This window comes from Ammospiza nelsoni, chromosome 21 (genome assembly GCF_027579445.1).
Source record: "Ammospiza nelsoni isolate bAmmNel1 chromosome 21, bAmmNel1.pri, whole genome shotgun sequence".
Classification (NCBI taxonomy): Eukaryota; Metazoa; Chordata; class Aves; order Passeriformes; family Passerellidae; genus Ammospiza; species Ammospiza nelsoni.
Genome location: NC_080653.1, coordinates 5,507,422 through 5,520,337, shown reverse-complemented (window position 1 = coordinate 5,520,337; position 12,916 = coordinate 5,507,422). Strand labels below are relative to the sequence as shown.

General features: G+C 42.7%; 1 protein-coding gene across 7 annotated transcripts in view; it reads right to left on the bottom strand.

Annotated features, from left to right (window-relative positions):
• Positions 1–12,916, bottom strand: part of CUX1 (cut like homeobox 1) — a 272,558-nt gene that overhangs the window by 88,364 nt on the left and 171,278 nt on the right. For all 7 annotated transcript variants that reach the window (XM_059487090.1, XM_059487084.1, XM_059487086.1 and 4 more), the window contains exon 10: positions 1,132–1,236. In XM_059487090.1, coding sequence (XP_059343073.1) covers positions 1,132–1,236 — 105 coding nt within the window. The remainder of the gene's footprint in view (positions 1–1,131; positions 1,237–12,916) is intronic.

Genomic DNA, 12,916 nt, shown 5'->3' with positions numbered 1-12,916 from the left:
GTAGAGTCTGAAATAAGATAGATAATGATCATTTTCATCCTGCAGTAGTTGTCATATTAAATATAAATGAAGTGCAGAAGTACTATTAAATACAAGAAAGACCTAATGTTAAAATAATGATAAGACTAGGACATGAGATAGGAAGAGGCAGGTAATTCAGACTTACAAGTGATATTCAGGCTTTTCATTTTTTGTTTTGCAGCCTACTTGCCTATCTTTTGACTTCTCTGAGAAAATACTGGGTTGTATTAATAGACAACCAAACAGATCTGCAGGACTTATGGTTTGTTACTCATTCTCTGCAAATGATTTTTAAAGGCAGCCATGTGTTCCTCTGCTATCAGTGTCAAGCACGTATAAGGCTTGCAAGAAAAAAAAAAAGCAATGATTTCTTTTGTTTCTTAAATCTGCTGCTTAGAAGTAGACTAAATTTCACTTAATTGCATATTTACATTTAAATACTCCTATTTCTCCTTTGGCAAACAAAAATCAAAATAATCTGGCTGCTCATCTGTGATACCTGCTCAGCCAGGGCCAGCTGGAGCCCTGGAACAGCCCCTGTGCCTGCAGGTCCCATCAGCAGCCTTGGCTTCATTCACAACCACACAGGGGAGGAAACAAGCAGGAGTGCAGGATATCTTCTCAATTTCCAGGGATTTATAGGAGTAATTCTCAGTTTAGATACAGCCAGTGAAAACTGGAGTGGTATTAAGTTTACTTCCAGTTTTTCCGACCGCACAGACGTGGAGTTAGGAGAGGCAGGGAGCTCTGGGATGGAGCCCCACCTCAGGGCCCCATGTGCTGATGGCCACCAAGGCTCTCTTGCTGCCTCCATTCCTCCTCTGCTGATGCTGTCAGCCATGTGAAATGATTTCTGAGAGCTGTGCTGTCCACCTGGGGCAGGGAGTGATGGATCACCCCAGAGCCAGGTGACCTCTGTCCTTCCCCTGCTCTCCTCCAGCCACCAACCCCTCAGAAGCTGAACCCCACCACAATCCCAGAGGAACACCATTCCCTTTCACTTAAAATATGACTTCAAACAGCTGTTTTCATAGCTGTGGGCATAAATTGAAGGAGCTGTACTGCAGGAATGTCAGAAACCTGTAAGAGTCAGTAAATATTTTCTCTCACCACATCAGGTGCCTTCTGGATCTGTGTTGCAAGTTGGAGAGATTTGTTAGCTGATGAGAGCTGCTCCCTTAAGGTCTCTGCCTCTCTCTGAGCCACCTCTGCCCTCTGAAGGAAATGAAAAGGGGTGAAAAGAGAAAGTACATTCAGTTTAACAACTGACAATTATTACAAGAACATTCATCAATTCATGCCTGACTGAATATAATTGATTTTCCTAAACACTCAACCTAATAAATGTTAGAAAAAAAACATAGAATGTGATGGATTTTTATTTTAAACAGTACAAGGAAGAAATAATTGAGCGATTATGACAGTAATTTAACGCTAGGAGCAAGGAATCCCCTGCTGATACTAATGCTGCGGCCCACTGAATTTCCCAGACTGAATAAATACAAGTGGAAATGGAGTCTTTTTATTCAATTTCTATCTATTCTCATAGACCAAGCAGATTTTATTGCAAGGCTCCTCATGGGAATAATTCTCACGGGTAAATGCTGAATTAAAAGATATTCTGACCACTCTCTCAAACACACATACAATGTTGTGGGCTGTCTTTCTGCAGTAATTATTCCCTAAAACATGAATTGTTAGATTCTTTTCTTTCAGCAGGTCTATTTATTCAACAATATTTAACCCTAAAGTGACAATTTTGCACAGCTCAGTTATCAGCTGCTGAGGATTTATGCAATAGTTGATAAGCCTCTGACTTGGCCACTGGTCAAAATTCCCATCTAAGTATTGAACAGTGATAGAAAGGAGAAAGAATGATGAGGAAAAATTGTCTGTATGAGAGTTTGGGTAGAGACAGATGGATCAGTAACTTCAGGCAATAAATAGCAGCAAAGTCCTTTTCATAACTGTCTGTAAGCTTCTGTTAGAAATGCAACAAAACCTGCTTCTTTTACAATATACACTCCTCCTGGCAAGGCTGTTTTCTCTCCTTTTAAAAAATGTATTTTATTGTTATAAAACCACACTGCTTTCTTCCTTGAGTAATCACTGCTTTTTGCCTGGGCTACTCCATGTAAATCATGCTTTGCTTTCAGAAAACAGCCAAAATAATTTTCTCTCTCCACTTTCAAGACCTCTCACCAATTCTACCAAACCCATCAGCTGCCACAGTGAAGGTCACAACTTTTCTTGACCAGCTGATGGATCCCTTCCTTCATGGAATGATAAATTCCCACTGCCATTTTTGAGCCACCCAAACTTCCAGAGACTCCTGGCTAATCCTTTGGAAAACCTAGGTCTAAAATCAAAATATAAATCTAAAATAGTGAATATAGAACATAGAGCAAATATAAAACCTGTAGCGAATATAAAATTAGAGTGAATATAGAAGGTATAGTGAATATACAACTCACAGTAATATAAAACATATAATGTATATAAAATCCATAGCAAATATAAAATCTATAGAAAATATGAATCCTACAGTGAATTTAAGCCCTACAGCCCTGTGTGTGTGTGGTCTCTGACTTCCTCCCCAGTCAAAGCATTCTCTGCATGTTTAATCAATGAGTAAACTAACAGCAATCAAATCCTAAATGCATCATCTGTGCTATTTGCTCACAACATTGTATTAAATGATTTTGCATAGGTTCTACAGCTGTAATTAAAATGTGATTGTAAAAAGTACAGTGATGTGGTTCCAATAATCAGAGCAGGGGACACAGCCTATTGTGTGCTTAGGAAACGTGGAAACAGCAGCAAAAAAAAGGCACAAAAAGAGGGATTTATGTGGTTTATGTGGCTGATAATATTAGGATAAATACTGAGCTAACAACACACATTGAGATAAATTATTTTCTGGTACTTTATTAGATGTGCAGCTACATATATTGATCTAATAACTGCAGAACAACTCCAGCAAAGCAGGACAAGTTACTACACTGTGGCACTTGCTCTTCCATCTACTGCTGGATAAGTAATGGGTTTTGCAGCCTTGAGCAATTCTGCTGATGGCTTCCATTCAGTGCAGCATTGTTTGGAGAATCTATTCAGCTTGCATGCGAGCAAACCACAGAGGATATTGCTAATAGGTGCTACATCTGCATATACAGTGAGCTGTCAGCTGCCCTTTCTGCACAGCCTCCCCAGCCAATTCCCAACACCTGTTGTGATCCTCAGAATAATACCAGACAAGATTTCATACCAGGCATTGTTAAAAATACATCAGCACAAACTCTGGGCAATTCTATTTGGGAAATACTGGTCAATTCTCTTCCTTTTTTCCCCCTCTCTCACAGAATGGAAGCCTTTTAGAGGCAGAATTACAGATGTGCTCAGTGTCTAGAAAGCACTTTTGGGTGCTATTGCAATATAAATTATAAATGAAACACAAAACCCTGTTAAAAGAATGCTAGTTTCAAATTTGAGCACTTACAAGTTTGGAAAAGCCAAGCCTGAGGCTGGTGCTCGGATGGCAGCACACAGGACCTGCTGGGGCTTTTCCAAAGAGATTTTCCCAATGAGATCCCCTGCTCCATCAGCTCTGAGAGGAACATGGCTTGGTGAGTGATCTTCTCTTTGTCCTCTTGTCCCCTGTGTGATCACTGGCTCCAAGCTAATCCCACTCCCCTTTTCCAATGGCATTAACCCCTTCCTCATGGGAGCTCCGCTGCACCACCAGAGGTGAACAGCATGGGTACTTCAGGACATTAAGGACTGCACTGGCACAACCCTGGCTGGAGCTGTGTGGGTTCCTGGCACATTTCCCTGCACAGCAGCCCTGGCTGGAGGCTCCCAGCCTGGCAGGAGCTACCCCTGCCCAGTGGCTGAGGTGCTGCTCCCCTGCCAGACCCTCTGGGCTTGCCTCTTCCACTGCCACCCCTCTCTGCTTGTCACTCTGTCCCCTTCCTAATTCATTTAGGAGCCCCATCTCTGTCCCCTCTGTGCTCCAGGGTGCCTCTAGCTCCAGGCAGGCAAGCCTAAAGAACATCCACAAACTTCCAGAATGAGCCTTACCCCCACGATTTCCTCCTTCCTCTTCTCCTCGTTGCTTCTTCTCACAAAAGGACCTCCAAGTGTCCCTGTCCCGGTGTCTGTCCCCATTCCCTGCTCACCACGAGCCTCTCTCCCCATCCTGCTCCCATGCTGATCTCTCCAGTCATGGCAGGGGCAGCCTGGGGAGCGTCTCCCCTCCTTGTGCCCCCACAAAATCTCACATCACACCCAGGAAAAGCAGAACCTGCTTGGTGGGTGCTCACCCAGCCAGAGCAGTGACTGCAGTGTGCCTGGGACAGCAGCAAAGCCTGAACAAATTCAATCCAGATTCTGCTGAGTTTCTCTGAACTCTTTTTTTCCAGACTCTTATAGGATGGCCAAACTTGAGGCTGTTTTTTTTTTTTTTTTAATTCTTCTACTTGAAGCAACAGAAGATACAACCCTGAGAAAAAATGGAACCATCCCTCATCAAACCCCTTCTATTAAATCTGGGCACAGCAGGCTCCTCACCAAAACAGCAAGAAAAACTCATAACATCGGAGAGAAAATGGTTTCTTTTTTTTCCTAATCTTGTTCTTGAAAATGGTTGAACAATTTTTCCTGAAGTGAGAAAAAAGAGAGCAGCCAGAGACAGGCGCCCAGTATGGAAAATGGCTAAATCTGAGGAATCTTGCACAACTTGGAGCCTCTGCAAAGTTCACAAAACCTTCTGTTTGTGTGGAACTGTCCCACTTCAGCTGAGAAATACAAAGATTCATAGAATCACAGAAAGGGTTTGGAAGGAAGCTTAAAGCCCATCCCACCCCTGCCACGGCAGGGACACCTTCCACTGTCCCAGGCTGCCTTGATGAAGCTCATGCAAATCTAACATTACCCAAAATCCTATTTTTCAGCATAGTTCAGTTGTACAATTCCTCCTAATTCCTCCACCACTGTTTTCTAGTACAGAACTACCTCCCTGGTAACAAAATATTTCAAAATAGTTCCATTTTCTTTCACAGAGCACATAAATATTGTACTGCTCACAGTGGAGCCAGGAGGTCATGATTGTAATGCTGCCGTGTGCTTTCCAATTAAAAATAGAAAAAAAAAGCCTTACACAATATATCCAGTTTAAATTATTCTCCTTGTTTCCTGACAAGATAATGAATAGCATGAACTGAGTGCTCTTCTACTTACAGTAAAATGTTAATTTGATCAAAGACCAGTGGTGTGAACAGCAAAATGAGATACTAATGTGAAAAAAAATGTATAACCTTTCCCTTAAAGTTCCACCAGCCCAACTCTATCTCCTTATTCCATGCTAAATTCAGTGCTGTATGTGGGAAAATCTTCCTATGGGTGAGGAGGGGGTATTATCACAAGTAATTCTGCTGCAGTTAATGAGCCTGGTTATGGCAGCAATCACCACGCTTGGAGCTGACATTCAGACTTGCAAGCTGCTGCAAAAGCTGTGTTTCTTGGAGTACAACATCAATTAAAACACACTGCTTCAATGTGTTTTAATTTCCTAACTTTTCAGATATAAAAATTTGCTTTAAAACCTTTAGATGGCCCTAACTTGCACAGAACAGCAGCAAGGTTAGCAGAACATCAGGGACATGAAAGATTTTTCAGGGCTCTGGCACCTATTTTTTCCAACAATGGAGAAATACACAAAAAAAGAGAAAAAACTCCACCAACCAGAAGAGGTTGGGCTGTCTTCATTCTTGTCTTCAGGCTATTGCACTTTCCTCTGTGTGCTGAAAGGCTGCCAGATAAATGTATTCCCAACTGATAGCCAGGCATTTGCAGGAAGCCCATGTTTGCATGAAAATAATATTAACCATATTTTGCCTTTATACAGAACTTCTCCGTGCAAGGATCTCAAATGCCCTTTGCAAAGGAAACGTTTTTATTCCCATTTTACAGACAGTGAAATCCCACGATTAAGTGAATGCATTCATCTGCCACGAAGCAGTGTAACTTAACTGGATCTATGGATTTGGGCTGGGAGGGACCTTAAAATTCATCTCATTCCACCCCCTGCCAGGGCAGGGACACCTTCACTACCCCAGGGTGCTCCAAGCCCTGTCCAACCTGGACTGGGGCACTTACAGAGATGGGGCAGTTCCCCAGGGATGGGGGCACTTCCAAGGATGGAGCAATTCCCCAGGGGATGGCACTCAAAGAAAGCCCCCAGGCCACTGCAAAGGGAGTCAGAAATGAAAGCAAAACCTGTGGCAGGGTCTTGTGCCAGCCTTGGTGCAATACAGCAGGATGAATTCCTGTAGGAACCCAGGAAATTCCTCTGACTGCCCTGGAGGATTCAAGACCCTGTCAGGGGGCACAGAGACCTTGGCACAGAGCTCAAGCCACCTGTGACATTGATTTTAATCCATGGAGCAAATTACCACCTTCATATGAAGAATTACAAGTCAAGAGAGTTTAAGTAGAATAATAGTCAGTTTGTCACAGGGTGAAAAATTGATTTTTGGGGTTTTAGAATGGGGGCTCAAGGTCCCAAGATGGAGGAATTTGGGCGTACCCTGTTCTCCTTCTTTCTTCTTCCCAGCCTCCATGTTCTGGGTGATGTTGGCATTTTTAGATTGGTTTAAGGTAGAAGCTCGCTGTCTAACACAGATGATAGGTATTGGGAAGTTCTGGTAAATAATGTACATGTAGTTTTTAGTATAAAAGCTAACACCATTGTGCCTCAACCCAACCTGCCAGACAGACCTTGGTGGGTCAGAGAAAGAATTTTATAGATAAGAAACAATAAACAACCTTGAAAACGAGAACAGAAAAATCCTGACTCCTTCTTTGACTGCTGGGCTGGGAAAAGAGATTTGTACCTATCTCAGAGTCACTCTGACCAGCAGAGATTCTGAGAAATTCCCTTCATGATTCCTTCCCATCCCATCCCTGCAAACCCAGGGGTGCCTCATCAGGGCTGTGGTGGTCACAGCAAACCCCCCCTGAGCATCAGCACCACCTGTATTGTGCTGCACTTGTGCTGCTGAGTGAAAAGGGGAATTTATTCCATCTGCTGCTCAAAACCATACATATTTTATGGCAATCTCACTTAGCAGGAATATTTTCTTTTCGAACCATTTTCCAATGTGATTTGTTGGAGACGGGAAGGTGCCACACACAAGGAAATAAAAAATAATCTTGAGAGCAGCATTTCTGCTAAAATACCCTGGTGAGGTTTTCTTTCTACTTTTATAGCAGACACTGTTTTATGTATTTTAGTGGCAGTTTGGCTCCAAAAATTGCTTAAATTCACTAACTCTTCCTCTACAGACTTTAAAACCCAACACTACATTTCTGTGGAATAAATGATATTGATCCAGTCTAGATTCTTTAATAAAAGCTGCTATATTTTAGAAAGTACACTTTTCTTGATTTATTGGTATTAGAAGTTTCTATATTTGACTTTCTTTCCCCAGAAAAAATAAGAACTAGAAATCTGGGAGCACTATCAGCACTGTGAAGATGGAAAGAAAACCAAAGGAAACATCTGGCTTTTCCAAAGGGATAACAGAAGAAAAAATAAATTAATTCTTCTTCTATAGCTTATACAACATAATCCACACACACAAAGTCTCATGATTTCTTTCTCTTACCACTCTCAGTATCTAAGGATACCTATACTTGAGTATGCTTTTCAAATCAATTTCCTCCTTTTTCAGATTAAAATACAATAACCCAGGAGCAACAACCCTAACCAAAGTTCTTCTCTTTTTGTTTTAAAAGTGAAAAAGCACCTTTTCCTTTGCAGGAAGCTCAAATTACAAAGCCCATTAGATTTTATTTTTTAAACTATGTGATCAATGTGTAAATGCAGAAAAGAGATCTGGACACATCAATGACATGAAACCACAAATTCAGACTCAGTATTAAAACCTTAAAATGAGCCCAGCTGTAATTTTAAAAATTTAAATATATTTATATTAAATATATTTAAATACTCAAATATATTTAAATATTTCTGTTTTCACAGCCTAGGAATTATTCTTCCCAACAAACCCCTCTGTTTTTCTCAGGCACAACTGGATGATTCCAGGTTCCTGGATGAAGTACAGAAACACAACAATAATTCATTTGAATAAATTTGTAGTCCAAAAAGATTCCTGACTTTGCTGCCATAAACACTGGAAAGGTGCAAACTTGAAAAGGTACAGCAAAGTGCTAACCATAAATATTTGTCTAAAATAAACAGTCACACAACTGTAACTGCTGTGAATGCAGACATGTATACTGGAGCTTCATTAACTTCCCTGATTGGAAATTAGAATATTCTGGGAATCAAACAATAAAAAATTCAAAGATGCTGTATCCCAAACTATGATAAATCATTTATTTTGACAAGTACGGGTAGTTTAGTTTTAATTATTTATTCTTATACTTCGTAGCATATCAGAAAATATGCAGTGATTTATTGTGCAAAATGAAATCTTAATAAAACGAGTCCCTTCACCAAACTACAGCATTATTAAATCTTCATGGAAATGCAGGGGGAACTCTGGGTTATGTTATCAAGTTTTGTCATTGAGCTGCTGGGTTAATAAAGTGAAAAGGAGCCCTTCCTATTGTATTTGATTTATGGTGCCCTCAGTAGGGACTGAGCCACAGGGTGCTACAGGCCTGGGGATGAGTGGAGGATGGACAGAAATGGACAGGGATGGACAGGGATTCTGCACCATGGCTCTCCTGAGCCTGGACATGATGGAATTCCACCTTTTACCACGAATCCAAAGGGGGTTTGGGCTTCTGATCCCACACCCTTCCTAAAGCCCCATGGCAGGAGCCAACAGCTCCCCTCCAGGCAGCTGCAGCTGGACCAGACATTCAATGGACCATTCTTTTCTTTTTTATATTAAAAAACCCTCTAGGACTTTCCAAGGGAAGGGTTACACCCACATCACCCTCACAGGGGGTGTAGCTTGGTGTCCTCTGATCTCTGCCAGTCCTGCCACAAAACCTCACTCAAGATTATGGATTAATGGCACTGAGCACCTGAGAAAAAAGGAGCTGTCACCTCCCCTCATCTGCAGCACCCAGTGAGGGATTCATTTCTCTCACTGTGATGTTTTGTGGGAAAATTCAGTTTACACCTTGTGTTAATGGCACAATGGAGAGGGAGGGAGCTTTGTGGTCACTACACCTCCCTCTCTCTGAGCAGAAAATTGCAAAGCTCACTGGCATTTAAAGGCAATTATTCTGATGAGGCAGTAATTTGTTCTGGGGTTGGTATTAAGCAAAGTAGCCCAGAAAGCTCCTGCATGAAAAAACTTGAGGATCCAAGTGGGAAAAAATCCAAGTGAGAAAAAACATCGAGGAGAAGGTGATGGAGGTGAAGATAAGAATGGTCCCTGCTTCACCCCACAGGGCTGGGAGCCACAACATCAGCTCTGTCCCTGTGGATTTGATCATTTTTATGGACACCTGGACCAAAGTCAGGGGGCACACCCTGTTCCCTGGAGAGGGAAATGCATTCCCCACCTCCCAGTAGCCAGAGAGGAACAGCAAAGGAAGTTCTGAAGTGCCAGCTCTGGATTTAAAAAGAGAAAGGCATTTTCAAGAAGTGTCAGATATATGAAAATTTACATCAATTTATTTTTCCCATATTTTTAGTGGAAATTTATGCTCTGAATCCCAGTCATTTGGGTCAGTGCTAATTCCAGAGCAGCAAAACATCACATCCACAGCAGCAAGGCAGTCCCTGAGCAGAGCAGGAGTCGTGCTGAGCACTACTCTTTAAAGGTAGCCTTAATAATGGGGAATGAGCACTTACTGAAATGGTAAAAGGAAATGTTAATTTAACTATTAAATACATAATTAGGTTAAGTACTTGTTTCTGCAATTGTAACACTTCAGCCTGATGCAAACTCACTTTCTGGCCTGTGCAATAGATTTAATTTCTTCCAGTAATTTTTATTTTTTTTCAACTGTGAAGAGGTAAAACACAGGAATTGCTGCTCCAAAGATTAGACAGAATCCATCACAGTGCTTTATAAAGGTAAAGCATCACACAAGGCAGAGACTCTATGGGCAGCAAATGAGCTGAGCCTGCAGCAGCTCCTGCTCCTCTCCAGGTGAACCTGCCCTTCACTTCCGCGGCTCCTCCAAGGCCACAGGGTCCCTTGGTGTCCCTTTGTGTCCCTCTTGGGGACACAAGGACAGCACAACAAAGACATGGAGCTGTTGGAGCAATTCCAGAGGAATTCCATGGAGCTCCTCCAGGGCTGGAGCTGGGCTGGGAGGTGCTCATCTGGAAAGAAGCTCCAGGAAACCTCAGAGCCCTTGCAGGGCCTGAAGGGGCTCCAGGAGAGCTGGAGAGGGACTGGGGACAAGCGATGAAGGTACAGCACACAGGGAATGGCTCCCACAGCCAGAGGGCAGGGATGGATGGGATATTGGGAAGGAATTTTTGGCTGGGAGGGTGCTGAGCCCTGGCACAGGGTGCCCAGAGCAGCTGTGGCTGCCCCCAAGGCCAGGCTGGGCAGGGCTTGGAGCAGCCTGGGACAGTGGAAGGTGTCCCTGCCCATGGCAGGGGTGGCACTGGATGAGCTTTGAAGTCTCTTCCAACTCAAACCATTCCATGATTCTGTGATTTGGGTGCTGTGGCTTCTCCAATGTTTTTTTTAGCTGCCTCAAGCTGCTAAACCCCCAGAGAACAAACCCTTCATCCCAAATCCAGGATCTCCTGCACCTGCTGAGCTCAGTGAACCCTCAGTGAAGGACCCCCAGGTGCCAGAGCTGCTGCTTGGGAGGGGATGGGCCCTCAGCAGCCAGAGGGGGAGGAGGAGGAGGAGAGGAAGATGAGGGAAAGTGAGACAGAATCCCCATCTCTGGTCTTCCAACAGCTCAGCTGAACAGCATGCTGGTTTTATGTACAGGCAGATTTTGCAGAATAATAACCAAACTAAGGGTTATGCACACAAGCAGTTGTAAATTTTACCTAATTACAAGAAAAGCACCACAATGAAGTAAAAAAAAAACAACCTACATTGCATCTTTGTACCAGTTAGATAGAAAAATAGCATTTCTAGATAAACAGGTATAATCCATTTCTGGAGACAATAAGGAATTTAGAAAGATTGCTCTTTAACTATGGCCCCCTTTAGACTGAGGGCAAAAAAAACAACTACTACTGGGTAAATCATTGCAAAGTGTACTGCCTTTGAAAAAAATCACAAAATAATTCTACCAAAACATTTTTAACACCTACATAATTTCTAAAAAGTCTACATATTTCCAAATAATTACTAGCACTTTCATAAATATTTAATGCTGTCTACAAAAGTTCTTTGACAGAACTAAAAACCCACTGTACAAACAGCAGCTTGCTTTTACTGACTAAATAATCAACTCAACAACTCACAAATATCATTTTGGCTTCATTAAAACATTAAGATGCTGGAGTGTGTCCAGGGAAGGGAATGGAGCTGGGGAAGGGTCTGGGGCAGCAGGAGTGGCTGAGGGAGCTCAGCCTGGGGAAAAAGGCTCAGGGGGGATCTCTCTTCCTAAAACTCTCTGAAAGGAGACTTCAGGTGAGGGTTGGGCTCTGCTCCCAGGTTACAAGTGATAGAACATGAGGAAACATCCTCAGGATGCTCCAAGGTGGGATATCAGGAAAAATCTTTTCACTGAAAATCTCTTCTCTTCACCAAGGACAGTGGTGGAGTCCCCACCCCTTCAGGGATTTCAATCCCTGTGGATGTGGCACTTGGGGACATGGGTTAGTGGTGGCCTTGGTGATGGTTGGACTGGGAGATCTTGGAGGGCTTTTCCAGTGGAAATAATTCTGTGATTTGTATTTTTCCAGTTTTCCAAGAACTAATATAAAAGCCAACAGCCTTGACAGCTGCAGCAGGGGAGTGTGGGGGCTGAAAGCTGATCTGGCAAAAGGGAAAAGACAAAACAAACCAGCAGCTGGAGCAGGGGGTACATTTTCAACAGGATCAGTGACCTGGCCTGGCTCACACAAGCACTGCTGACAGCAGGACCCGGGCAGGGGAAGGAGCTGCCACTGTTTCCCTGGAAGGGAGCTGCTCTAAGGCAAACTCCAGCTGGATTATAAATCCATAGCCTGGGAGACTGGAGATTGCAATCTCTGGTGGAACCTGGCAGAGGGATTAATGAAGTTCACTGACAAGCAAATCCTGGCTGAGGCTTTCCCTCTGTGAAACCAGCAGCCAGTGGTTTGTGGAATTTCCATTATCATGGAATCCATACACATCTCCTCCACCTCACTCACTCAGAAGGGTTCTCTGCATGGCTGGTGGGTTTGGGTTTTTTAAAACTCTATTTCTGCCACTCATGCCAGGAATGTGTGACCAGAGAGACATTTCACAGCCCAAATTAATATCTGCAGGAAGAAATGGTAATTTCTTTGTGGTCCTGCACATAAAGAACAGTCTGATCCAACCTTTGCTAAAAATTAATATGCCAATAAAACAGTAGAAAAGGAAGGGGAAAAAAGTCTGGAGAAGTCCCCAAACCTGCAGTCCTGCAACAACCACAGGGCAAAGGCTCTTTAATTTGGGCAAACCATTCACCAGCATGTCTGAGTAGGGGCCAACATGATGGATTTACAAACATAAAACCATGAATAACTACAGTGAGAAACTTAAGTTTAAATTATTAGAAGGTAAATATACGGCAAGCACTGCTCTACTGTGCACACAATCCTTTCAGAGCATCCCTAAAGAGCTGTATTTTGCTCAAAATTTGCATATTTTCTTACTCCACACAGTTATGACTGCAAAATGCACATAAAAGAACTGTCGTGAAATCCAAAAGAGAATAAAAAAAGAATAATCAAAGTCACACTTAGAATTTTATGGGGGAT